Genomic DNA, 27,738 nt, shown 5'->3' on the forward strand with positions numbered 1-27,738 from the left:
TAATCTTGTGTTTAGGAAATTTTAGCAAGGATAATGGCTTTCACTGTAACCTGTGAATCAAGGAAAAGAACTCGTGAATGAGCGTCGGAGAGGTGTCCGCCTTGGCCACTCCGATGCTTAAGTCAGCAGGTTGAAGATGAAGAAAACAAGCGATATATTTGATAATATATGTGAGTGCTTGAGAGTTCAAAATTTCAGAATCTGTAAATGAGAAATGTACCTGCTATTTATAGAAGGATATCTGATCATTACCTTGTTTTCAGTGTCCACCTTCTAAGTATGCTAGGGTGGCTGCCCATACCCTGTGCTTCAGATGGCTTCTCAAACACGCCAAACACATGCTATTCTGACAGATTAGATAGCTTATCCTGATACACTTGAGTGTGGTATGCTTCTCGAGATAGCCCGTGTAGAAGTTCCCGGGAGCTTGCATGAAAGCACGGGCGCTCGATGGCCCGGGAAGAAAATATCCCCGGCATCCCCATGCCCAGCTATTGAAGAAAGTACTCTGCATATTGACTCTGATTCGGGTGGATGACCCCGGATTTTTGCTATGTCATGTGGGAGGATGAGACACAATATCAAAGAGTATGATGATACATCTTCTGATAAATTAAACCTGACCTATAGGGTATGAAAGCATACATCAAGTTATCAAAACATCAACAAACAACACAATTCGCCAGAAATAATGCAAAACCTAGTGAATTAGGGACAAAACAAGAAGAACGGCATAACAAGAAATATGTGTCCGCAGACCTATCTCTTACCAAAACAGGCATGCGAGACAACATCATTAAGACTTATGCAATCACAGAAAGTCGGGACAATCTATTGATATTAATCTCATGACAACAAATGTAGTGGAAGACAAAGGCATAAATGAAGGGTATGATATGAAGGAAATTTGTCTGTGTATTTGAAGAGTTGAGGACTGAAATGGTGGAGAAGGAAAATTGACGGCAGGAAAAAGACCATTAAATCTCAACCCAGTAATTGATGCCAGTTCAGACAAGACGCTTAACCAGAAACGTAGCCCGTTTCACTTTGTTCGGGATGTAGTAGAAGAAGGAAGTTTGGATATACAGAAGATTCATACAAAAGATAACATAGCTGATTTTCTGATCAAGCCTGTGAACACTGTTAAGTTTGAGTGGTGTAGATCCTCAAGTGGCCTAGCAGATACATAAGCAACAGGTAATGACAAGATTGAAAGGATGTGTGGAAATATGTTTGATTCTCAATCAAATCTCCTAATGAGAAAATTGTCGGCAAAGAATAGTCAACATACATCATTTATGCATGTCTGGTGTTGACTGATCAAAATAACGGGTCGTATTTTTCATTTTCAACATATGGAAAGAAATTTCCTACACGCAGTTTTACACTTACGGGTAGCTCTATAAATAGAGTTATCTCCTCTCATTCTGAAATCATCTCTTCTTCGAGTTTTCTTTCATCCTATAGCATTTGAGTGTTTAGTTCTATAATATTTGTGAGGTATTTTGTTCTCCTCTTTTAAGAGAGTGTGTGTTCTCTTTGAAAATACAGTGAGTGAATTGTACGCCATAAAATATTATAGTGGAAATTTTTCATCTTGTCTGTAGTTTTTACCCTAATAATTTTTAGGGATTTTCCACGTAAATCTCGATGTTCAATTTTGTAGGACCGAGTGGTTACCGCTTTACCAAAATCTATAGCTAGTAGTAATGGTGCAACTCAAATCTTTTAAACCGCATAGCAGCTCAAGCACAACGGTTTGATCGCTCTACAAAGGCAAAGACAATTATTGCACCCAACAATCTCCCTCTCAATAATTGCTGTGAAGACCATGCACCAGCCGAAATCACTCCATTTCAGCATGAAAATCGAGTGAGCACCTTGAACCAAAAAGTGGCCACATTCATCCGGGAGAAGTTAATGCAACCAACCATTGATCAAGCCATCAGCGTCATTCATGGAGCCATCAACGCAGCGTCATTCATGGAGCGACTGGAGCCTACCTTGTAGAAGGTTGTTCGTGCCTATATAAAGGAGGGCTCCTCATTCGAATTGGCACATCCACTCTCGAAATCCTTTCTAGCAACTCTGTAGTCTCGAAGCCCTTCGCCCTCTAGAAGCTCTGCCGCAATCTCGCCGTTCGTGTTTACGTTTCTTTGAGCAATCAAAATACAGTAAGTGGTTTTTGCTACTATTTCGATTGGCATATTATATTTCGAAAATAGCTATGACTCTGAAAATTATATCGGCATGATATATTCGTTCTGCTTCTTGGAATTTTCGTTTATTGAAAGCATGTTGAGTATTTGTTAAGCACTGTAATGATTCGACTTAGAAATGGTAAAGGAAGTTCCGAACTTTGAAATCTTTGTTTAGGTCCTGATGCGGTGGGTTATAATAACCGTTCCTTTGGCCTCGCCCCTTAGAGGAGTAACATATAGGGGACTGATCAGTTAAAAACCATCGAAAATGAGATGATTTCAGTGCTGTATTCGTTCTTTTTGTATCTGATTCGACATGCTAAATATTGAAATTGTGATAATTCGTGTATATGTATAATCTCGATATTTTTCATGCCCGATTGGCCCCCCATTTACTGAGTATTTTCCCCGAAATACTCACCCCTTACTTTCCCACCCAGATAAGGATGAGAATCAAATTGAGGATGAGGAGCAAGAATACTTTTGGGGATGGTGAAGCAGCAGTCTAATTCGTGACCGATCGATTATTCAGTCTTATGTTTTCTGTATTTCGTATTTACGCTTCCGCATGTTTCTATTTCTTTCTGAGTTGTAAAGACGTTGAACTTTTGGGAAATTTATGATAATAAACTGGTTTGGTATATGCTGTACTACGAGGCTAGTTGTCTTGCAGTTATGTGATTGCGAGATAACGCCGGTGTCCACTAACCCCGGTCTCGGGGCGTGACAATTGCACTCCTTGCAATCAATGGGAATCGAACCAGTGACCTTGGCTCTGATACCAATTACAGGACCGAGCGCTTGCCGTTTTACTAAAATCTATAGCTGGTGTTAATGGTGCAACTCAAATATTTTAAACCGCACAGCAGCTCAAGTACGACGGTTCGATCGCTCTACCAAACAAGGACAATTATTGCACCCAACAAATTTATTCTTTATTTTCATATTTATTATCTCAAATCACAGCACGTAGGATCAACACAATATACGGGAGTTTGAATAAAGCTGATTCGCAAATGTAACACATTCCATTGCTCTAATTCATGTTAACTCGTTTGGCTTATCCTTCCCCCTCCTCGTTTGGTTGGGAGAATGGAAATTTCCCGTCTTGATTGAAACATTTGTAATCCGACATGATGATTATAATGAGAATTACAAGTTTTTTTTTTACAAAAAAATTATTTTTTCGTCATTTAAAACTAGAAAGACATGTAATTTTTTTTTTTTTGAAAGGAGAAAGACATGCAATTATTTTCCTTATACTAAAAGATATCAAGATAAATAGAAGTAAAAAAATAAAAAATTATGACGAGTGGTATGTATAGTTTTGAAATTTATTTAATAGTATTTATAAAATAACTTCTTGTGATACAGTCTCATGAGTCAATTTTGTGATACATACTATAAAAAATATTATTGTTATTGTAAAAAATATTATGTTTTATTGTAAATATAAATAAAATTGATATGTATCATAATAAAGATTCGTGGAACAATATAATAAGACGTCTAAATTTATTATTTTAGAAAAAAGGGCAACATGCGACATGAACATCACATGGTGGTTTACATGCAATAGTGGAGAGAGATCTAATGATTCCTAAATAATTTTCCGTCTTTATGTCTGCTCTACCTGTCTACTATGTTTAGCACTTTAACCCCATTAACTTTCTTTCATCCCCATCAATACAAAATTCTTAAAAAGATTATTAGCTTCATGAAAAAATTCGATTTTTTCTCGATTTTTTTTCTAAAAGATTATTTTCCCATGTGGATTTGATCACAATATGAACAGTTCTTTCTGAATATATGCTGGTAATATCTTCTTTCTTTTCTCTCTTTCAGTCGTTTTTAGACTGAATTAGCCGAAATTCACACAGATATGTGAAAACTATGAGCTAAAATTGCGTTGAGCCGTTGTCCAACAACTGGATATATCATGTGATTTTACTTGCAGTGCATTTTCCTATTATTGTTGTTTCACAAACGTACCGAGTCCACAGTCCCCGTTCGACATATCTTAGCTTTGAATGAACCGTCGCCATAGATCTGGGCTTGGTGGTTGAATTTTTTGACTGTTTTTTCTATTGTTCGTTTGGTTAATTTCATTGTTGACTTTTACTTTTGTCTCACATTTCAAAGTTTGAGAAGATTCGGAATTTTGAAAATTGCACCGAGAGGAATAATTTGGTTTGCCAAACTACATCGACTTCTTATTCTCTTCGTTGCAATAATTTTTTTCTTGAGTTACGAGATAGATTTGATCGAGAAAGCACTTCCATGGTGGGTTTTTCAAGAAACACTCAGCTATTAAAAATTTGATACAAATTTCTGTGGACAGGTGTTCAGATTTTCATTTTTTTTGTTCGTGCTAGTGTGTTGCAGATAGGGAAAGAGGAGAGGGGGAGATTAGTGGGGTGACTCACTAAGCGTGGAAGTGTTGGCTCCGAAGAATAGTATCAGAAAGTATGCCGTGAAAAAGGGAGAACACATTTTCTCGGATTTGTTGGCACTCTGTTTCTTTTTTTAAGGTTTTGCGTTTTTAGAGGAAAGGGTTGTTTCTCGATTAGGTTCATATAGCTTGAAAAGTGAATTCTTGATTTCCGAAGAACTGGAATAACCAGAAAATCTTGGTCTTGATTTAGTTCACCAAAAAGATGGGTTCTTTTCCAGGGCATGTTCTTCCCGGGACATTGTTTTTTGTTGTTGGAATGTGGCATATTTGGTGCTCAATAGTTAGGTATGTGTCGAATCCCAAATCGTTTCAGGTCAGAGTTTGGAATCCTGTTCCAGGTTTTGAGGGGAGGTTCAAGTATTTGGAGCTTTACATTATTGCAATTGGAGGCTTCATTGATCTATGCATTGAATTTTTGTATTCAACCCATCTCAAGATCTTCGTTCATGGAGTCTTGAATCCTTCTCATATGAACAATTTTGAGCACTCTGGAATGCTACTAATGTTCTTCATCTTCGGTATCATTACACTTCTCTCAGAGAAAACAAGGTGATTACTTCTTTGCAGTCTTCGTACTCGTTTCTTCCAAGTAAGGTTAAAATTTTCCAGAAATTCTTAATCCAATTGTAAAAGGATTCAAGAAATGGGATGGGTTTATGTTTTATGCATTCTTACAAACCTCAAGTAGCCTTAATCCACGTCTGTCCTTCCGTGAAAAAAAGTAACAACTAACAAGTAGCTGGATGTTTTAGAGGATCTTTTAACAAACTCGAATTGATATTCGGTCTTAAAACGAACTTGTGGTGATGATGGAGACTAGATAAGAACATCTCAAGGCAACTGTCACTTGGGATTTTGTTACTTCATGTGATTATTGCAATTGCAGTTACTTTATCATCCTGACTGGCATGACAGATTCAATAGAAGAGACAGGTTAAAAGGAAGAAGTTGAAGTTTTATGTATATAGTTTACTAAACTTGCTGGTTGTGCTTTGTCGATAACTTTTCATTCATCCAATCTCGCCCCGCGGCGTTCCATCTTATCCCATTTTCATGAATTCATTCATCTGCCCCTACTAACATACATACATTGATGTGAAATTGATCAACAATATGATTGAAGGATGTTTACTTCTTTGTCAGCTATCTTCCCCTTCCAGAAGGTGCATTATGCTTCATCGCCTCAGCAGCGTTCACTGCAGAATATCTTCTGTTCTACTTCCACTCGACCACGCACAAGGGACTCGAGGGATATTATCATTTTATCCTTGTCGTCCTTATTGGTGTGTGTATACTATCCACGATCGCTGGCGCCCTCATGCCATCCAGTTTTCCAGTGGATTTATGCAGTTGCATAGCCATAGCTCTTCAGGGCCTTTGGTTCTATCAAACGGCGTTCACCCTTTACGGCTCAATGATGCCGGATGGTTGTCGCCTTAAAGAGAGCGAAATAGAATGTCATTCGACAGAACACGAAATTCGTGGCGAGATGCTTGCAAATTTCCAGCTATTCGTGTTGGTCTTCGGAGTTCTTGTCTTTGTTTCGTGGGCGTGTATCTATAACGAGCAAAGATTTCGCCATTCGAATCTCACGGATGCAGAAGAATAATGGTAAGTATGTTAGACGAGATTTCATTTGTCTGGTGTTGGTTTTTTTCCAACTGATCAGTGAGAGTGATGATCATAGATAAAATTCATCTGATTTTTTAGTTAAATTTTCTATTTATATTTGGTATTTGATTTGTAGTTTCAGAGGTATGCATCAATGTAAATCAGGGATGATTCAAAATTGTAATCTACTATTTTTCCACCTAAAGAGTCACTTTTCATAGATGAATTATATTAAATTATAAATAATTATACAACCAAAAATTCGATTTTATCATTAATCTAAATTGTTTTTAAATCCAACTATCGTTGCTAAATTCTAAATATGTTTTTTCAAGGTTATGATATTGAATCCATGGTAAATTAGTTTCATATTCTTTGCATCATAGAGTATGTCTCTTATGAGACGGTCTCACTTATCTGTGCGATGGGTCAACCCTATCGATATTCACAATAAAAAAAAATACTCTTAGCATAAAAAATAATATTTTTTAATGGATAACCCAAATAAAAGATATGTTTCACAAAATACGACTCATGAGACCGTCTCACACAAGTTTTTATCTGTATCATAATATTAACTTAATAGATACATAATATATAATAAAGTGATATTATGTTTTTGGACTATCAAAATTAATTTTGTATATGTTTATATATTAAAAAAGAAAAAGTTTTGATAGCATATATCCCATATTTATGAGGTAGACAAACAAGATCACAAGTCATCAGCTGACAATTAAAGTCGGGTTGGCATTTTGTGTCCAATTTGGAATTCCAAAAGGCTTACATACTATGCTCATCACACAATCACATGTTGTGTCACATCATTGGACCACAATCCAAATCACACCATTAATTTTTTTTTAAAAATATGTATTTATTTATTTTATTATACTAAATATATTAAAATATTGGAAACACCTATTTGTTTGCCTAAAATTAAAATATGGAAACACCTATTTGTTTGCCTAAAATTAAACTAATTTTATGTATACCATAGTTTCGATATATAAATGCTTTTGTTATGATTATATATTTCTAAATGTATTTATTCTACAAGAGAGTAGTACATCATTTGCTTGTATACGTACAATCAATTAAACTTTTGTAAGTTAATTTTCTGAGATAGATATCTGATCTGACATAGTTCATTAAAAATATTAAATTTCTTAAATATACAGATCGACCTGTTTCACGGATAATATTTCAAAAGAAACATGTTCATGTATAATCAAAACAAAATTTCATTTTCAAAAAAGAGAACAAAAAATTTATTTTTAGTGGCATGATAATTTTGCACCCTACCCACCATCCAGTCCTTGGGTATGCTCCCCACCGCCACTTTATGCTCCCTGTAAGATCAGCGTCACACAACAAAGCTCGAAGCTTTATCCCAAACCCGACCCCATTTCCACCTTCACTCGCCTAAGAAAATGCCGCCATAATTGTACTGTGCTCTTTTATTGCAACTCTCAGATTCTCAGACTGCATCAGTTGCGGTTAAAAGCCAATACTTTTTCTTCCTTACACGACCTTTTCTCCCTTCTTTGCTCTGAATTCCACCTCCATGTTTGGCCAAACCCTAGATCTGTCTACCATTTAGCTGAAAACCCTCTGTCCCTCTGTGAATAGCCCAGTGCAGGTTTTGAGTTTGTGCGTCTCTTTGTCTCTCTGTGTTTTTTTCGAAATTTTTCGCAGTTGGAGCTATTTTTGAAATCCCGGTGTGGCTTTTTCACGAACAATCTATTTGCATGCTTCTTTTTGGTTTGTTGTTCTCTTATCTGGTATCTGCTTTATGGCAAGCGAGAGCAAAAACATTTTGAAACCTTGTTACCATCAGAAATTTTTTTAGAGAGAGAAAAAGTAAGAAACCAAACGGAAAGTTAGACACTTGCTTCTGCATGTATGGATTTCATGGTTGGGATTGCGTTGATTAACTGTTGTTGTCTTCATTCTGAATGCAGATACCGTGAGAGCTTATATAACTGAAGTAATTCGTGGGTCGCGGCTAAAAGAGGTCGAAAACGATATTTGAGTAGAGAGGAGGTAAAAAGATGAGTGGAACAGCATCAACATCTACGGCAGTTAGGGTGGGGGGAGGGGCGGAGGTAGGTTATGGTGGATATAGGCCACCTTTCACTGCGATGCAGTGGCAGGAGCTGGAGCACCAAACCATGATATACAAGTACCTGGTGGCTGGCCTTCCAATCCCACCGGACCTTGTCATGCCTATTCGTCGCAGTTTCGAGTTGATTTCTGCTAGTTTATTCCACCACCCTTCTTGTAAGCATCTCTACCTTTTTTTATCAATTGCACACTTATTTGTACAATTGTGTTCATGATGCACACTGTGAAATGGGTTTTGTCTTGTTTTCTTTGTAGGAATATAAAACAATCTCTCAAAAAAATTATTAAGCTGTGGTTGATTGGTATCTTATCAGTATAGGAAGTGAAGCTACCTGTGATTACTGGTAAATGTTAGCGTAGAATTAACAGGTCTGTCGGCAGGATTCTTATCTGTTAGTGCGCTTGTGCCTATAATACTTGAACTGGCGTTTGTGTTTGTGGAAGTGTATGTGTTCTTGGCAATCTGTATCATATGATTGAAGGGTTTAATGTTTTTGGAGTTTGTACTTGCATGTATTTGTCTTTCTGATGCCTTCTCTGAAAAATAACATTTAGAATCGATTAGCTTAACTAGATGAAACAACCCGCGGCGGATCGGATCAACTATTCTAAGTGTAGGATCGAATAAATCACAAGGATTAGTTCGATCCTACCTTCAGGAAATGGCCTGAGGATTTATCCGATGGTATACAATGGGTCACATATGATTTTTCATGTGTGACTATACGTGGACCACATGAAAAATCATATATGACTCATACTATGCCATTGGATCAACAATAAAGGCAACTCTCTAAGTGTAGGATCGAATAAATCGCAAGTTGGATGATACTACTTGCTCTAGTATCAACTTTTGTTCGGAAGAATATCTATGTTTGTAAATTTTTTTTTGGGGGATCTGTCGGTCGTGTTCGTGTGCAACGAAATTAGATTGAATATTTGAAGGTAAGATCTATGTACAAAAGAGCCATCTTTCTAATAGAAGGGTAATGTTATTAGACGTGGCATTTTTGTGCAGTTAATCTTTACTTCGGCATTTTATTTTTCTTCTTTTCTTGGATTTTCAATTTTTCATAAATCCATTAAGATTGTGTGTCAGCTTTAGTGCAGATATTTCTAATGTAACTCTATACTAACTGCATATTCTTGAACTGTAAATGAAAAATCTTGTTTTTCATCTATGTTTTTCACTTTGGACCAATGTTGGTATTTGTCACGCAGTGGGCTTTTGTTCCTATTACGGGAAGAAGTTTGATCCCGAGCCTGGGAGATGCCGAAGGACAGATGGAAAGAAGTGGAGGTGCTCCAAAGACGCACATCCAGACTCAAAATATTGTGAGCGGCACATGCACCGAGGCCGCAACCGTTCAAGAAAGCCTGTGGAATGTCAATCTACTTCCCAGTCCTTGTCAACTTCATTGTCTCAAATCTCGACTGGGAGCAGTAGTAACAGTGGAAGCTTCCAAGGAAGCAGCAGTGCAAGCTTTCAAAACATACCACCTTACTCTGCTGTTAATTCAGATGGATCGTCTCTTGGTAGAAATTTGGCAAAGCTGCAGATGGAATCCATGCCATATGGGATCAATAACAAGGAGTTCAGGTACTTCTACTGAATGAGCTGTTACATTCGTGTACTTGTTTCTCTCATTTTCCAGCCTTTGTTAAAATGTGATAGAATACCTGCAAAGAGTTTTTGGTGGGTTCTACATGTATGGGAATTTAAAAGGTTGTAATCTTTGGTAAAATTACTAATCAAATGCTAATCAGATAAGGATAAAGAACAAAGGAAAAAAACGAAGCAAATATTCACTTGAATTTAGGGGGTTCTGTGTTATCAAAAGGTGTGGTTTGGTAATACTTATTGGGGTTCTTCAGATTAGCTGTAAAATCTAGAAACCCACCCTTTTTCCTTTCTAATTCCACTCTTTATTTTCTTGCCTCTTCTCGATTATTAACATAAGTTGAACGTGCAGGTATATCCATGGACTGAATTCTGATGCCAATGATAGTCGTTTCTCAGCAGAAGCTTCTGGAAGTGTCGGACATTTAGGCTTGGGCCCTAGCTCAGGTTGTAGCAATTGGCATTTCATACCTTCTCAAGTTTCCTCGAGCCCCTGCTTAAAACAAAATTCTGATTCCCCATTTATGGATGATTCCTCTTCCCAACAAAACATGCTTCGTGCTTTTGAACCCATTGATTCGACCATGCCAAAACAGCTGCTGAAAGACTCGTTTTTTGGCAGTGAGATTAGTTCAGCAGGTCCAGTACAACATGAGCAGCTTCCAGTGCATCCTTTCTTCAATGAGTGGCCTACGACTAAGGAATCATGGTCCAATTTCCACGATGATGGATCCAGCAAAAATGTATTTTCATCCACTCAGCTGTCCATCTCAATTCCCCGTGCATCTCGTGATGTTTCTCCATTGAGTGATTACTCCCCTAAAGGTTAGTCGCAATAATTATCATGCATAGAATTTCAAGAAAGTTCCTAGCTGAACCAGCACTTCTCGAAATAAGCTATACTTCGAATTCTTGATTTTTGCACATCATCCCAATTACTTGGTATTGCCGGAGCAAGACCACAGGGCAGCACAATGATAAACTGGGTCGAGTTCACTTTGAGTTTGAATTTGAAACTGATCAGTTTGGTATAAAAGCTGGCATTATAGCATGAGCTTGCTAGCCTAGGCAATTTCATTTAGAAATATTGATAAATATAGTGAAGCTGAGCACAATTTAAGAATTGAATAATCTCGAGATGACTTGATTCATTTGCGCGTGTAGTGAGGCGTGTTTTAGCCAAAAATAATCTCAAAATTTGTCTTAGAATCAATCTACTGAATGTAATCATTAGCAAGGGCTATGTATTGTGATCTTGACTTTGCCCCAGAATCCAAACTGCATGATGGCGCCCTGTGTGATGAAGAACATGGAGAGATATAGATTCACATTGAAGCTAAAAAATATCTCAATAACGTAAACATCCTAAAATTTGTGTTTCTTCTTTTTTGGCGCACAGATGCGTGAAGGCGGTTGAACAATAAACTCCCGGTCAGTTCTCTCTACGTGTTGATTGTTTTATGGCATGCTGATGCTTGAGCGGGTGGTTTTAAGAAAGATGAATGCCAGTCTTTGACCTGAGCTGTATGAGGCAGAAACTTGATTGTAGTCTGTTTCAAGAACTGATGCTCGTTTTTTTCGCATTTCGTGCACTATGTAAGTCGTTGACTAGATATCTAATAGTCCATTGTCTTTGTTATTCCTTGTTTACATGTTGTGAACTGATGCTGGATACATGCTCGGATTCCGCGTCTTGAATAAAGGTATCTGGTTGGTCTTTGTCCTGAGGTCTCATCATGTTGTTTTGGTAATAATATTTTTTATGGATGACCTAAATAAAAGATCTGTCTCATAAAATACGACACATGAGACTGTCTTACACAAGTTTTTGTCTAATTTAAATAGATATTAGCACTCGAGTGACAACATGCGTGATTATTATATATGAATATTGTGTAAATAAGATTAAAATCATTTATGTCTTACAGATTCTGCAAGAAACAAAAATTGGATAAATTAAATTATAATATATTGGAGAATCGGTAAGACATGAATGATTTTAATCTTATTTTACACGAAAACGATGAACATGCTATTCAAGATATATATGAGATATTATCTATTTTCAGAAATTATAATGTGATGGACATTAATGTTTTAAATATATTAAGTTCATAGTTAAGTATATAATATGCCAAATTCATCGACATGGTATATGAGAAGTACAACTGCAAAATAGAGATCGAAACTTTAATAATATCGGTTTGTAGTAAATTAACTCAATTCACAGCCTGGAATCCCATGAAGCATGGAAGGAAAAATGAGTCTTCCTGTTGATTTCAACAGTTGGCATCTGAATATGGCAACCAATTATAAGAAATTTGCACTTGCATATATATCATCTTTATTTTGAAGGTGCGTGAAATTAGAACTATAAAATCTCTGTCTTTTAATGCAAGTTTTTTGAAATGACATCCATCATTTGAAATAGCAAGTCCACCTTCAAAATAGCTAAAAAAAAAAGGACCAGGTTGTCATCATATTCAGAGGACCAATCTCTCAAAAGATCGTGAAATGCTTTTCATTTATAGAAGTATTATTCATAAGTTATGTAAGGATTATTTTGTCCGACAGATATCGAAAATAATAAAAATATCAGAATATGATGTAAAACAGTAAATTCGTGTTTTATCAGAATTAAATGTTGTGACAGATGTTACAACATCTCGGACAACATCTATACGCAGCGGAAAATAGATAACACAAATTGACTTGAAACAAATAGATGGACAAGATTAAATATGCACAAGTATAAATACTTGTGCGGTGCCTTATGGCAAAAATAATCACTAGAAAACTTAACCGTTCACAAAAACCTATCACTAGTGATTTTTACAAAAATCAATTTCCTCAACACTTTGAGAAAATAAAGCTTTCTAAAAACAACCAACAATATTAAAACATGAATAAGAAAGCAAAAACGAGATCCCTAAAAACACGAGCAGCTAAACACGATCTTCAGCCAACATCGTTACGGATGTTGTCTGTAGATGTTGGCAGCATTCAGGGCAACACATAAACCAGCACTCTTCAAAACAGCAACGTCTCTTGAATAAAGTTTTCTCTGAAATTCTGAACGTGCAAAAGTGCATAAGTTATGCATTCATGAAAACCTCCAAGCGAAGAGTGAAAACCATATAAATCGAAAAAGCTCTCTCTTAAAAGTATGCGTGAATCCTCAATCCAAGAGCTCTCTCCAAAGTGCGTGTATGAATAATCGAGAAGGCTTGTGCACAAGAAAGAGAGAAGAGAGAGTAAGAGAGAGAGCTTCAACAATGTCTTTGATCTCTTATTTATAGATGTAGACTTTTATTCTTCAAGGAAACCTATTTCACAAGGAAAGTGAGAGTTTAATTAGAAATAAACTCCTTTTAAATATTGATACCATATCTCTAAGATCTTTATCATAAATATAATATCTAGAAAATCTTTATCATAAAAATAATATCTAGAAAGGTAAAACTCAATATTCCACATGATATTATATCACAATAAAATCTTAACATAATTATCTAGAAAGGCAAAACCATAATTATATGTTATACTCAATCAAATCAACAAAGAAAACATAATATTAGGGAAATATATTCAACAAAATATATCAATTAAAATCGGAAATATTATTTCCCTTCAATCTCCCCCTTTTTGCCTTTCTGGACAAAATCAAATCAAACTCAGCTTCTCAGTTAAACTCCAATTAACTCCCCCTTAATATGAGAATTTTTCTCCCCCTGAATAAAATCAAGTTAGTTAGTACGGGTGTTGTTCGTCGTGTTGTCAACACCTGAGACAACACCTGCAAAAATCATTAACAGTTCATTAAAACAGAATCACATAAGGGAAGCAGAACTTTAACAGAGCAGAATATTAAAAATGAAATCAAGTAAAGATATCAGATAGATGGTATCATGTGATCCTTTCAATTCACAGTCCCTTGAGTTTGAGTCGCATCTTCTCCCCCTTTTTGTCCAGAATGGACATCCACCTCCATAGCCGGACAATAGTCAGAAACTAAGTTCTCATAAGAGACAAAATCAGCTTTAGCGAGTAATCACTATCCAAAATTACTGAATAATTGCGTCAAGAATCATTTCAAAAAAAATTCCAGAATTGAAACCCACATCGATTTTAACACCACTGAACCATCAAAAATCACAAATATTAGATTTCTAGCAAAATCTGGATTTTCAACGAATTTTTTCTGTAGAAATACTCATACCCTCTTGACACAACAATATTCACAATGTTATGTTTATGCATGACCTATTTATGCCTAATAACAGAATGTAACATAAATAGAAACATGAAAACAAATATGAGATATGTTCACAAATGAAGTGTTTTCACAAATGTTGGCAACATCTTCTGACAACACGCACAATTCCAGAAAAAATTTTGATTTTTCTGCACACTTGGAGATTTTTTTTTTTAAAATATTTCTGACCATAGAAGTGGTAGCTCCCACACTAGAAGAACGGTCTTCTTTAGGACTCCTCTAGGTAGCTTTTTCCATTTTCTTCTATTTCTGTGTTAATTTCAAAAGGGGTAGCTCCCACACCAAAAGCACAGCCTTCATTGGGCTCTTTTAGGTAGCTTTTTCCTTCTTTCCTTTTGACACAGACCAAATTTTTTTTTTATAAATATTTTCAGTCTACTCAAATCACCTTTCACATGGGACAGACTCATGATATACATGATTATCCTTCATAACTTAGTGAATCGATTAGAGTATTTTTCATGTCCAAGTGTGTTAAACAAGATCGAATAAGGAATTGTAAGTGTAACAGAAGATTAAGCAACATCATTCCAACACATCATATCACAGAATGCATGAAAAATGCAGTATGTCTAAATCTTAGAAATACACATGCATGTTAGGTGTTGGCCGAGATGTTGTAACATCTGGGACAACATCTATGAATGATCAAATAGAACACATGCTGAGAGATTTCCTAAGGTTGGAGAATCTCTCAAAATCTAATGCTTTGGTGAATATGTCAGCCAATTGGTTATTTGTACCAACAAAATCAATTCGAATCAATCTTTTTTCTACTAAATCTCGAATAAAGTGATGTCTAATGTCAATGTGTTTAGTTCGAGAGTGTTGTACTGGATTTTTGAAATGTCAATTGTAGTATAATTATCACAGTACACAACTAAGGTTTCCCTAATAAAACTTATCTAAGAAAATCGAGAAAATTCATCTACACACAAAAAAGAAAATATATTTTTTTTTGTTTTTTTTTTTTATTATTACCTCTGAAACTTTCAACTTCCATAGGACCCATAAGGTCCATGTGAAGTAAATCCAGACAGCGTGTTGTCCTAGATGTTGGCAACACTGGGTGTGACACGCGAGTCTGTTTTCCTTTTTAACAATATCCGCACACATATGGTATACCAGAAGAGAAATTAGGCATACCTCTTGCTGCATCGTACTTACTCAGGTTCTTCAAGGTTTTAAAGTTTGCATGTCCGAGTTTTTGATGCCAAAAGTCAAGTTCAGTAATTTGTACCTGCTTGCACGACAGTTCTTCACCAATTTGGTAGCAATTGTCAGATGACTTTGTACCTGTCATGATGCAAACGTTAGTTTCATCAAAAACTTCACAATTATGTTTATTAAACTTGACAAGCAAATTATCATCACACAATTGGCTTATGCTTATCAAATTTGAAGTTAATCCTTCAACATGAAGAACATTGTGGAGTTTTGGCAATCCTTCCACATTCAAAGTTCTCTTTCCAACAACTTTTCCTTTTGCTCCCCCTCCATAGGTTACTCTGCCGCCTTTGTGATCAACATAATCGATTAGATGTTCTTTTGAACCCGTCATATGGCGAGAGCTTCCACTATCAAAGTACCAATGACCTGCAGTGTTAGTTTTTAACGATGTATTGACAACATTACAGTGAGTTTTTACCTTTGGTACCCAAATTTGTCTTACTATAGGTCGATGGCTGGAGGTGTTGCGGGAAATGTTGTGCAACATTTGAGGCAACATCTGACTTGTCTTTCGATTCATGCGATCATCCCTAAGTTTAAAGCAATATGGCCTGATATGACCAGGCTTAAAGCAGTAATGACAAACATACCTTCTTTTTCTCTTCTTAGAAGCCGGTGCAGTGGATTGTCTTTTCGGAGTAAAGCCTTTCATTGAAGGCATAGGCTGTGATGGTGTGAGTGTTTTAGTCTTTCCCTTCACAAAAACAGTGGTTTTTGAGGATTCACCAGTTTCATACACACTGTCTTTGAAACCTAAGCCCTTTTTGTCATCTCTTCCCATCAAAAGTATAGAATCAAGCTTGGATGTGCTTGAGTTAAACTTGGACAAGGTTTCAGTTGTCTTTTGAAGTTCTTCTTTAATCTTTCCAAGTTCCAAATCTTTTTTGCTCAAAATTACTTCAAGTTTGGCAACTACGACTTTTAGTTCAACGTTCTCCTTCATGAGACTTGAGTTCAACTTGTTTCTCTTGGTCCAATCTTCAAACAGCTCTTCATATAGCTTTTGCACACTCTCAAGAGTGAGTTCTTCATAATCAGCCTCTGATCCATCATCTCCACTCAAATTTCCAGAAGTTGTGGAGTTCAAACATACTGAATTTTTGCAGATGTTGCGGCCAGGTGTGGCAACACCTAGGGCAACACCTAAAGGATTCACTTGCAACCAGCGTTTTTCTTCATTCTTTGGTCGAAACTGTTGTTGGACAGGAGGTTTAGGAGCTGGTGGTCGAAGTGCTCCGTTTGCAAGTGATGTGTCCATTAAATATTTCTGTCAAAACAAAATAAAAACCAGAATCAGCACTTAGTATATCAAGAGTTGGCTCTGATACCACTTGTAAGGATTATTTTGTCCGACAGATATCGAAAATAATAAAAATATCAGAATATGATGTAAAACAGTAAATTCGTGTTTTATCAGAATTAAATGTTGTGCCAGATGTTACAACATCTCGGACAACATCTATACGCAGCGGAAAATAGATAACACAAATTGACTTGAAACAAATAGATGGACAAGATTAAATATGCACAAGTATAAATACTTGTGCGGTGCCTTATGGCAAAAATTAATCACTAGAAAACTTAACCGTTCACAAAAACCTATCACTAGTGATTTTTACAAAAATCAATTTCCTCAACACTTTGAGAAAATAAAGCTTTCTAAAAACAACCAACAATATTAAAACATGAATAAGAAAGCAAAAACGAGATCCCTAAAAACACGAGCAGCTAAACACGATCTTCAGCCAACATCGTTACGGATGTTGTCTGTAGATGTTGGCAGCATTCAGGGCAACACGTAAACCAGCACTCTTCAAAACAGCAACGTCTCTTGAATAAAGTTTTATCTGAAACTCTGAACGTGCAAAAGTGCATAAGTTATGCATTCATGAAAACCTCCAAGCGAAGAGTGAAAACCATATAAATCGAAAAAGCACTCTCTTAAAAGTATGCGTGAATCCTCAATCCAAGAGCTCTCTCCAAAGTGCGTGTATGAATAATCGAGAAGGCTTGTGCACAAGAAAGAGAGAAGAGAGAGTAAGAGAGAGAGCTTCAACAATGTCTTTGATCTCTTATTTATAGATGTAGACTTTTATTCTTCAAGGAAACCTATTTCACAAGGAAAGTGAGAGTTTAATTAGAAATAAACTCCTTTTAAATATTGATATCATATCTCTAAGATCTTTATCATAAATATAATATCTAGAAAATCTTTATCATAAAAATAATATCTAGAAAGGTAAAACTCAATATTCCACATGATATTATATCACAATAAAATCTTAACATAATTATCTAGAAAGGCAAAACCATAATTATATGTTATACTCAATCAAATCAACAAAGAAAACATAATATTAGGGAAATATATTCAACAAAATATATCAATTAAAATCGGAAATATTATTTCCCTTCAAGTTATATTGATCATCCGAGTAGCAATAAAGTTTATTACAACACAGCTCAAGTCTAGAAAATTACAAAACCTATTGTATATTGTTCGAGCTCTCAGATCCAGCAGCATCACTATCTTTCCCTTCTGCCTTTCCATCATCCTCATTTGGAAGCCAGTTGATGACCCCTCTCTATTAGGAGAAAGAAGACTAGACTCTTCAAACTACTCATTGCATTTGTGGAAGCTTGTCTGGAAGAAAGAATAATCTTTATCTTCAACTGATAGTTTGAACTCTTTAGACAGAAGGAAGTATGCATTCATTCTCGAACCGCTAATGGCCCCAGGGAAACCATTACCTCATTAGCCTGGGTTAAGGAAGCTTCTGCTTCCTCCATCGATGCCCGAGCCTGAAGCCGGAAAGCCTTGAGCTCCTCATCCAACCCTTTTTCGGAGACCTCAGCCTCCACTTGGGTCCGCCTTAGCTCCATCCAGGCCTCCTCCATCTGTTGGTGGGCTACCTCTGTGGTGGTTCTCTTCTCGGCTTCTTCTGTATGCAATTGGCTGGCTCGGTCCAGTCATCCTTAATTTTTTCATGGAGTCTGATGGCGACTCGGACCCAACCTGCCTCTTTTTTGGTTAGGGCAGAGACATTCTCGTAAGAATCCACCAGCATTTGAAGGCCCTTCATATTTAAAAAAAAAAAGGAGTTAAATAAATTATTATTTTAAAAAAAAAGACAAAATGCAAAGCATAGATACTTACTGCGAGAGCTATGGTTGTCAAAATCTAACATAGTAACATGATACGAAAACCCGACATGGTTCAACCCCAAAAATATTAGGTTTGAGTTGGGAGTTTTTAGGTTCGAGTCAACCCGGGTTGATTCGAAAATTGTAATTTTTTTAAAAATATATATATAATTAATAAATATTGCATATGATTTTATATATTGTATGTTTGGAAAAAAAAATTATTATAATTTATATCATAAATTTTCATCATTTAATATTTATTTTCTACATTTTTTTTATTTTTTACAACAATTGTTTATTTGATTTAATAAATATATTTTTAAATATCTATAATTAGAATTTCAAATTTAAATCATATATAATAAATTTTGTTAACATGTGTAAATTAAAATATTATTATTATTATTTAATTTTTATTTAATAATTTTTTAAAAAATAAAACTCGGGTTAATCAGGTTAATGGGGTTCGGGTTCGGATTGGGAGCCTTCGGGTTGGTTTCTGGTTTGGGTTGAATATGTTTTTAATTCTATCATGCATGAACCGACCCGAACCCCACCCGAAGAGTTTGTGGTTGGGGCATAGTCCATAAAGACGGGTCTTCTGGACGGGGGATATCAAACTCTTTATCAAACGCCCTGACTGAGGAAGCCCCATCTAGGAAGAGATTTCCTCGTATATCTGAGGGGTTAAATGAGTTCAATTGTCTGCGAGGAGGAGGAAGAACCTGGACCGATTGCCTGGAGAGAACCTTGAGCCCCCTCTTCGTTATCACTTAGATAAACTAGGTTGGGGTTACCACTAGCCTTTCTTTTTCAGCGATTGAAGGGGACGTGATCCTCTGACTCCTCAGGGATAAGATTGAAGCTCGTGGCCCTGACCTTCGACTCTAGTCATAGACATTTCTCCCTTGCCAAATCATCAGCACCGACCCTATCTCGGGCCTCTGTAGATTTCTTAGCTTCATGGGCCAGCTGTTGGCTCGGGCTTTCTTCTCAAGGGTAGCTTTCAGGATGGCTGCTTTCTCGGCCTCTTCTGCCTTCTCATCGGCATGTTTCTGAGCAAAATATTGCTTCATTTCCGAAGCTTCTGTTGTAGCCAAACAAACCAGGGTCATTTGACATAAATATTAGGAAAGTAAAGATAGATTGTAAAGAAGTGTTCCAGGTTGAGTAGCAGAGGCATCAAAAACATCCGGATATAGGGCTCTTCGGATTTGTAGGCTTGAGTAAGTTTGGGCTCAAGGAGAAGGGTTGATAAAAATTTGGTCAAGCAGGTGGGGGGATGGGATACTGATGTAGAAATATCGATATTTCCATCCCTTCAAAGAAGAGGTGATGTCATCAAGAAATTTGTGGTGGGTCTGAGTGGTCAGAGAGAAACTGTTCTCGTAAAAAAGACAAGCAAAGTAGTAATGAAAAATCGTGATCAAAAGTTTGTTCATCATGAATAACCCAAACATCGAGGCCATTATGTGGAAGAAATTGGGGTGGATTTGGTCAAGGGAACCCTGAGGAAACTGGCCATCTCGATAGAAAGAGGAGAATGGGGAACCGAATACCGCTTTTAACTTGGTCCTGGAAGAAAGTATAGAAGCCCTCGGGTGGCTGATCAGTACAGTTTGAGGGACCGAGAATAATAAGAGTGAAAGTAGAAGAGATGGATCTGAAAACTCGGTGATCCTCATCAAAGCCGAGTCACAGGGTGCTAGCTGTGGTGGAAAACTAGGAAGCACCCGAATTCTCAATCCAGGTTTCAGAAACTATCTCGATTTTTCCCTTGCCCTTTTGCCGGGCACTGGATGGTCTGGTTGCTGGGTGGGTTGTTTGAATTTTTTGTGGTTTTGGTTTAAAATTGTGACAGAAGGGACGGGAAGGGTTGTTTTGGAGGTGGTAGTAGATCAGGGAGAGGAAAAGCTGGGGCAGAGTCAAAGAGCATCGTCGCAGACTCGTACCTAGATGAACCACACGCATTTGGTCCAGAGCCAGAAGATGTAAAGTCAGACATTTAGAAAAAAAAAACAAGGAGCGAGAAAACTTACAAGGGGTAGAGAAAAGACGGTGGTGTGTCGGAATAGCGGGAATAGCTCACCGGATAAGAGCAGTGCGTCTGAGAAGGTGGGATGATGCCGGTTTACGTGGAAGATGAAGGTATTGTGAAATTATGAAATGGAGAGAAGTATTCGATATTTATAAGGTAAGAGCATTGATCGAAGTCGTTGATCTGAAAAATAGGTAGACGGTCAGAATTCACCTCGAAAATTGAACCGTATCATCCTAGAATACGAAATGTCGGGTCAAGTATACGAAGCGACGCCTGTCAGAGATATGTCTTTTTTACTGATACGGCTTACGTCATGTTGTCACCAGCCCTAGCTCGCTCAAATTCAAAGCATAACTGGTTTCCCGCCTATGTCCTACTTGACCACTCGGACATCGAATAAGACTCTAGCATGACTATTTAAAGAAGACTTCGTGATACTCCCAGAAGAGCCTGGGTCAATATAGAACTCGGTCAAGAGGATAGATCAGGATGATAATGGAAATCTGGGTAAGAACCAGCCCAAGAAAAGGAAATGCTCTTTTATAGGCTCCCTGGGTGCAAAAAATAGGGCAGATGACCACGAACAAACCTGAGCTCTAGGTTTAGCTCGAGCATTATAAGAAAACTTAGTGAATCTTTATTATGATAATTGATAAAGCACAAATTTACTATCTTATAATAATGGTTTTATATAAACTCACATCTGTCAAGCAATATTTCTTACAATTTCGTACTCTATGGTGTTCTGCTCTAAACATATCATATATGGTCGTTACGAATGCGTTAGGTACGAGCAAATATTGTCACGAGCCATGAATTTTTTTTTATTTTTTTGTAACCTCGTCCTATATATGTTTAAAATAATGTTTCAGGGTAACATCAAATCAACCGTAATTGACATTTATGTATAGAGTTAAATTAAGGGTAATTTGAAGAAAAATACCTCTGTCCATAATTTATTTAAGATTCAGTACCCACAAATTTTTTTTTTATATTTTAGCACCTGACAAAAGACTAACTTAGTTTTTAGTACATGTTTCATGCATTTTTACCTTTTTACCCTTTTAATTAATAAAAAATTATATAAATACCTATTTTTTTGGTCATCTTCTCTTTCCACTCATTATTCCCGATGCATTTGGATGACATGCAATTGAATTTAAATATTTTTTTATTAAAAAAACAAAGTCTCAACTAATTGAACTTTTTGAAATACTTAGTTTTACTTGCGAATACTTAATTTCAATTTTAAAATACTTGATTTAGTAAATGAAATACTCAGAATGTGTATTAAAATACTGAATATTCGAATATCCAACACAAGTTCACCAAATGCTTGCATTTCTATCCAAGATCCATTTGGATAACATGTTCATAGGGGTGGGTATGGTACGGAATACCGTACCGAACTACGGTACCGTATATCGTACCAAAAATATCGGTATGGAATTTTACCATACCGATACCGGAAATTCGGTATACCACACATTCGGTATACCGAATTTTCGATTTGAAAAAAGTTCATATTGGTATCGTACCGACACCGAAAATTTTTTCGGTATACCGAACTTAAATTTCAAAAATAATAATAATAAAAAAGCATTTTCGGTATATAACGAAATACTGAAAAAAAATATTCCGTACCGATACCGATACCGAAAATTTCGGTACGGTATGATACCGAAAATTTTCTGTAAGGTATGAAATTTTCGGTATACCGATTTTTTCGGTAAGTTCGGTATTTTTTTCGGTACGGTTTTTCGGTATTTCGGTATTTTTTCCCACCACTACATGTTCGTTTCATTTAATTATTTTTTTATTGTTAAAAAAACAAATTCGCAACTAAACATTGAATTTTTTCAAGTACTTAGTTTTACTTGCGAAATAACCAATTTCAATTTTAAAATACTTAATTTGGTAAATGAGATACTCATAATAGGTATTAAAATACTGGATATTCGAATATGCAACGTAAGTTCACCAATATGCTCGCATTCCGTCCAAGATGCATTTGGATGACATATTCATTTCATTTAATTATTTTTTTTATTTTTTAAAAAAAATCGCAAATAAGCATTAAACATTTTGATGTACTTACTTTTATTTCCGAAATACCTAATTTCAATTTTAAATACTAGATTTGGTAAATGAAATACTCAAAAAAGTTAATAAAATACTGGATATTCTAGTAGGCTATGCGAATTCACCAAGTGCTCGCGTTTCTATCCAAGATGCATTTAGATAATATATATATTTCATTTAAATATTTTTTTAATTTTTTTTTTAAAAAAAAAATTCGCAACTAAGCATTGAACTTTTTAAAGTACTTAGTTTTACTTGCGAAATACTTAATTTCAATTTTAAAATATTTGATTTGGTAAATGAAATACTCAGAATGAGTATTAAAATATTGGATATTAGAATGCGTAACATAAGTTCACCAAATGCTCACATTTTTATCCAAGATGCATTTGGATGACATGTTCATTTCATTTATTATTTTTTAATTGTTAAAAAAACAAATTCATAACTAATTATTGAACTTTTTCAAATACTTAGTTTTACATGTGAAATACCTAATTTCAATTTTAAAATACTTGATTTGGTAAATGAAATACTCAGAATGAGTATTAAAATACTGGATATTCGAATATGCAATGTAACTTCACAAAGTGATCGCATTTTCATCCAAGATGTATTTGGATGACATGTTCATTTCATTTAATTATTTTTTGTCGTAAAAAAAAATTTGTAACTAAGCATTGAACTTTTTAAAATACTTAGTTTTACTTGCAAAATATCTAATTTCAATTTTAAAATACTTGATTTGGTAAATGAAATACTCATAATGAGTATTAAAATATTGGATATTCGAATATGCACGCAAGTTCACCAAATGCTCGCATTTCCATCCAAGATATATTTGAACGACATGTTCATTTTATTTAAATTATTTTTTTATTGTTAAAAAAAAACAAATTCACAACTAAACATTGAACTTTTTCAAGTACTTAGTGTTATTTGTGAAATACCTAATTTCAATTTTAAAATACTTGATTTAGTAAATAAGATACTTAGAATGCTTATTAAAATACTGGATATTCGAATATACAACGTAAGTTTACCAAGTGCTCGTATTTCCATCCAAGATACATTTGGATGATATGTTCATTTCATTTAATAGTTTTAAAATTGTTAAAAAAAACAAATTCGCAAATAAGTATAGAACTTTTTCGAGTACTTAGTTTTAATTGCAAAATACCTAATTTCAGCTTTAAAATACTTGATTTGGTAAATGAGACACTCATAATGAGTATTAAATTACTGGATATTCGAATATGTAACGTAAGTTCACAAAGTGCTCGCATTTCCATCCAAGATGCAATTGGATGACATGTTCAAAGACTTTTCAGCAGCCACAAAGCTTTGAAAGAGAAAAAAAGCTTAGAGCGAAGATTTGAAGATTTTCGGACAATGTTCTTCGAGAGAATAGCCAGTGATAGGAACGAGTAGCATAATCTGTGGATTTACAATTTACAGAGAAATATGAAGTCGGATACACGTCGATAGTCATAGTCCAGTAGGTCGAAAGCTATGAGATTTAATAAAACGACATGCAATTCACCATTGATAAATAATTAAAGAGATTTAATTACTTCACTTGGTTGAATTAGTTGGACATAGTTTGAGATGGCGTGTTCAATTGGATATGAACTCTCATCGAAATCATAGATAATTGTCGAACGAATTAAGTAGAGCGAGGGGTGGGTGAACCGAGATTCCCAACAAATTCATTTCTCATTGAACTTTAATCAATCATCATTTAATCGTTGAACTATTTCATTGAGTTTTTATTTAATAATCGTAGTAGTAAACAATCATCTGAAGTATCGCTGCTAAAAATTGAATATTGAGAATAATAATTGAGAAATACAATCCTTAGACAATAAAAGTTTTGCTCAATCACTAAGAATGGAACATTTTGACATGGTGCAGTTGCGATTATTGAAAGTCCATGACTATATTATTACTTGACATTGTGCACTTGCGCTTATTTCGAACTTGAATATTATTAATTTTTACTAAGAATTTTACAATAAAATTTTTGCTCGATCACTGAGCATGGATTACATATTCATCTTATTTAATATTTTTTGGTTACAAAAATTCTCAAATAAGCATGAGAATTTTAAAGTACTTAGTTTTACTTGAGAAGTACCTAATTTGAGTTTGCAAATATTTGATTTTGTAAATGAGATACTCACAATATGCATTAAAATACTGGATATTCGAATATACAATATTTTCATGGAAAATTCATTATGATACTTATTCATATCAGTTAAATAAATAAAAATAGTTCATTATTCATCATGGAGTAATTGAAAGATGCATTATGAACACAGTTCGTAAATGAGCTCGAAGTTTGCACTTTAAGCATATATATCGATTCTTGGATCAATGATTTATTAAATACTCATAAATATCATGACAATAATTTTTGATATTCATTGAATTATTTATTTGACCATTATACTTATTTGACATAATACTTATTGGTAATTATTCATTATACTTATTAGTATTTTTTTTGTATACTTATGAGTATTAATTTATAATATCATTAATATTCATTCACAATACTTGTTGGTATTCATTAAATGATAATGCAATACTTCATTTGATATCATCCTCATTAGTATTCTTTCATAATATTTATTGGTAATAATTCATTATATGCATCAATATTCTTTCATTATACTTATTATCAAATTTGAGTTTTTAAAGGCTAAAATCGATTATCAGCAGAATCTAATTATATAGTACTTGTAACAATTTATATATCACATTTTTATTTCACGGATCTCATCATCAAAGACAACTCCATATTGACTTCAAATTATATATTTTTACACCATCAAATAATCGAATTTGAGTATTTAAATGGTAAAATCAAGTATTTATGGACTCGTATTAGGCATTATTTGTATTAATGTAGGTATCACATTAGATAATTCTCAAGTGAAAATAAGTATTTTAAAAATTCAATATTTAGTTGAGAATTTGTTTTTTTTTTTACAAAAAAAATATTAAATGAGATGAATATGTTATCCAAATGCATCTATCAAAGAAATATAAACACTTGGTGAGCTTACGTTGCATATTCGAATATCCAGTATTCTATTACATATTATGAGTATCTCATGTACCAAATTAAATATTTACAATCTCAAATTAGGTACTTCTCAAATAAAAACAAATACTTTAAAATTTTTATGCTTAGTTGGGAATCTGTTTTTTCTTTTACAGAAAAATATTAAATGATATGAATATGTCATCTAAATGCTTATTCCATGGAAATATCAATACTTGGTGAACTTTCGTTGTCTATTCGAATACCTAATATTTTAATACATATTATGAGCATCTCATTTACGAAATTAAGTATTTGCAAACTCAAATTAAGTACTTCTCAAGTAAAACTAAATACTTTAAAATTTTCATGCTTAGTTGAGAATTTGTTTTTGTTTTTAATTATTAAATGAGATGAATATGTCATCCAAATGTATCTTTCATAAAAATACCAACATTTGGTGAACTTAAGTTGCTTATTCGAATATATAGTATTTTAATACATATTGTGAGTATCTCATTTACGAAATCAAGTATTTGCAAACTCAAATTAAAATACTTCTCATCTAGGGAGTAAAATAAATTATCAATAGATTCGAATTAGATATTTTTTGCACTAATTTAGGTATCACATTTTAACTTCACAAATGACACATCAAAAGTCACTCAATATTATTTGAAACTATATTTTTTATATCCCAAAATAATCAAAATTGAGTCTTAAAAAGTAAATCGAGTATATGTGAAATCAAATTAGGTACTATTTGTACCAATTTAAGTAGCACGTTTTTTATTCACAGATCACATCATCAAAAAATATTTAATATTATCTTCAAATTATATATTTTGACACTCAATATAATTTGAGTATTTAAAAGGTAAAATCAGGTGTTTGTGAACTCGAATTATGTATTATTTGTATTAATTTAGGTATCACATTTTTGCTTCACGAATATCATCAACGGTGTCACTAATATTAACTTCAAATTATATTTTGGCATACTCAAATAATTGGATATGAGTATTTAGGAGGTAAAATCATGTATTTATATACTCTAATTAGTTACTCTGTGTACCAATTTGAGTATCACACTTTAACTTCACAAATGACACAATCAAAAGTCAATTAATATTACTTGAAACTTAAGTATTTTCTTACACATTTGAAGTATTCAAATAGCCAAATCAAATATTTGGAACCCGGAAATAGGTATTTATCGATCAAAATGAGTAATTTTTCTAATTCAACAATGAGTGAGTAACTGTGTTTTTTCAAAAATTAGATGACAACAATTATTGAATTTATTGTGATAGCTTGAAGTTCCAGTATTTTCTTACACATTTGGAGTATTCAAAGAGTAAAATCAAGCATTTGGAACTCCAAAATAGGTATTTTGTATGTCAAAATAAATAATTAATCTTATTTCATGATGAATGATGATCTATATATTTTTTAAAAAAAATAAAATGACATGAATAAGTCATCATAATGCATTTTCATGAAAAGACCAACAATGACTTGATTTATGATGAATGCTCGAAAATATAGTATTTCTATATATTTAGAGTATTCAAAGAGCAAAATCAAGTATCTGAAACCCCATAATAGGTATTTTGTATATCAAAATAAGTATTTATTTTTATTCCATGATAATTGAGAAAGAATATTTGTTAAAATTATATTTTAAATGAAAAAAATGATATAATTTTTGTGGATAAAATAATATATTTATTTAAATAATAGAGGGTAAAAATGTAAAGTTTAGTTTATGGGTAGCTAAAACTAAATGTATAGATATGTCAGGTACTGATTTCTAAAAAAATATAGTTAGGTACTGAATTTTAATTTAAACATTCACACATGTATTTTTTTGAAATTTACCCTTAAATTAAACT

The 27,738-nt window shown here is 34.3% G+C and overlaps 3 protein-coding genes across 5 annotated transcripts in view; all 3 read left to right on the plus strand.

Annotated features, from left to right (window-relative positions):
• The first annotated feature begins 3,844 nt into the window (after positions 1 to 3,844).
• On the plus strand, positions 3,845 to 6,291 carry LOC140813725 (uncharacterized). Its single transcript, XM_073172387.1, has 3 exons — positions 3,845 to 4,016; positions 4,587 to 5,205; positions 5,800 to 6,291. Exons 2-3 carry the CDS (start codon positions 4,859 to 4,861, stop codon positions 6,263 to 6,265), a joined length of 813 nt encoding a protein of 270 aa, XP_073028488.1. The 5' UTR covers positions 3,845 to 4,016; positions 4,587 to 4,858; the 3' UTR covers positions 6,266 to 6,291.
• The window catches only part of LOC140813724 (large ribosomal subunit protein uL3), a 34,984-nt gene continuing 11,736 nt past the window's right edge, over positions 4,491 to 27,738 (plus strand). Inside the window, exon 1 of the mRNA XM_073172386.1 lies at positions 4,491 to 4,494. The gene's annotated coding sequence lies outside the window, so the exon portion shown is untranslated. The remainder of the gene's footprint in view (positions 4,495 to 27,738) is intronic.
• LOC140815250 (growth-regulating factor 4-like) lies at positions 7,590 to 11,759 on the plus strand. 3 transcript variants are annotated; one of them, XM_073174370.1, is made up of 5 exons: positions 7,590 to 7,920; positions 8,232 to 8,550; positions 9,616 to 9,994; positions 10,368 to 10,840; positions 11,415 to 11,759. In XM_073174370.1, exons 2-5 carry the CDS (start codon positions 8,322 to 8,324, stop codon positions 11,420 to 11,422), a joined length of 1,089 nt encoding a protein of 362 aa, XP_073030471.1. In that variant the 5' UTR covers positions 7,590 to 7,920; positions 8,232 to 8,321; the 3' UTR covers positions 11,423 to 11,759. The 3 variants fall into 3 exon arrangements, with proteins under 3 accessions (XP_073030471.1, XP_073030472.1, XP_073030473.1); XM_073174371.1 differs by having other exon boundaries at positions 7,590 to 7,909; XM_073174372.1 differs by lacking the exon at positions 7,590 to 7,920 and adding an exon at positions 7,949 to 8,130.

Source organism: Primulina eburnea, chromosome 15 (genome assembly GCF_022965805.1).
Source record: "Primulina eburnea isolate SZY01 chromosome 15, ASM2296580v1, whole genome shotgun sequence".
Classification (NCBI taxonomy): Eukaryota; Viridiplantae; Streptophyta; class Magnoliopsida; order Lamiales; family Gesneriaceae; genus Primulina; species Primulina eburnea.

Bases quoted from the DNA above. Each gene is read 5' to 3' on its own strand.
- LOC140813725 (XM_073172387.1), top strand. From the start codon at position 4,859: ATGGGTTCTTTTCCAGGGCATGTTCTTCCCGGGACATTGTTTTTTGTT. The intron at 5,206-5,799 runs GTGATTACTTCT...CTTCTTTGTCAG, and splicing joins CTTCTCTCAGAGAAAACAAG to CTATCTTCCCCTTCCAGAAG.
- LOC140815250 (XM_073174370.1), top strand. From the start codon at position 8,322: ATGAGTGGAACAGCATCAACATCTACGGCAGTTAGGGTGGGGGGAGGG. The intron at 8,551-9,615 runs GTAAGCATCTCT...TTTGTCACGCAG, and splicing joins TTTATTCCACCACCCTTCTT to TGGGCTTTTGTTCCTATTAC. The intron at 9,995-10,367 runs GTACTTCTACTG...TTGAACGTGCAG, and splicing joins ATCAATAACAAGGAGTTCAG to GTATATCCATGGACTGAATT.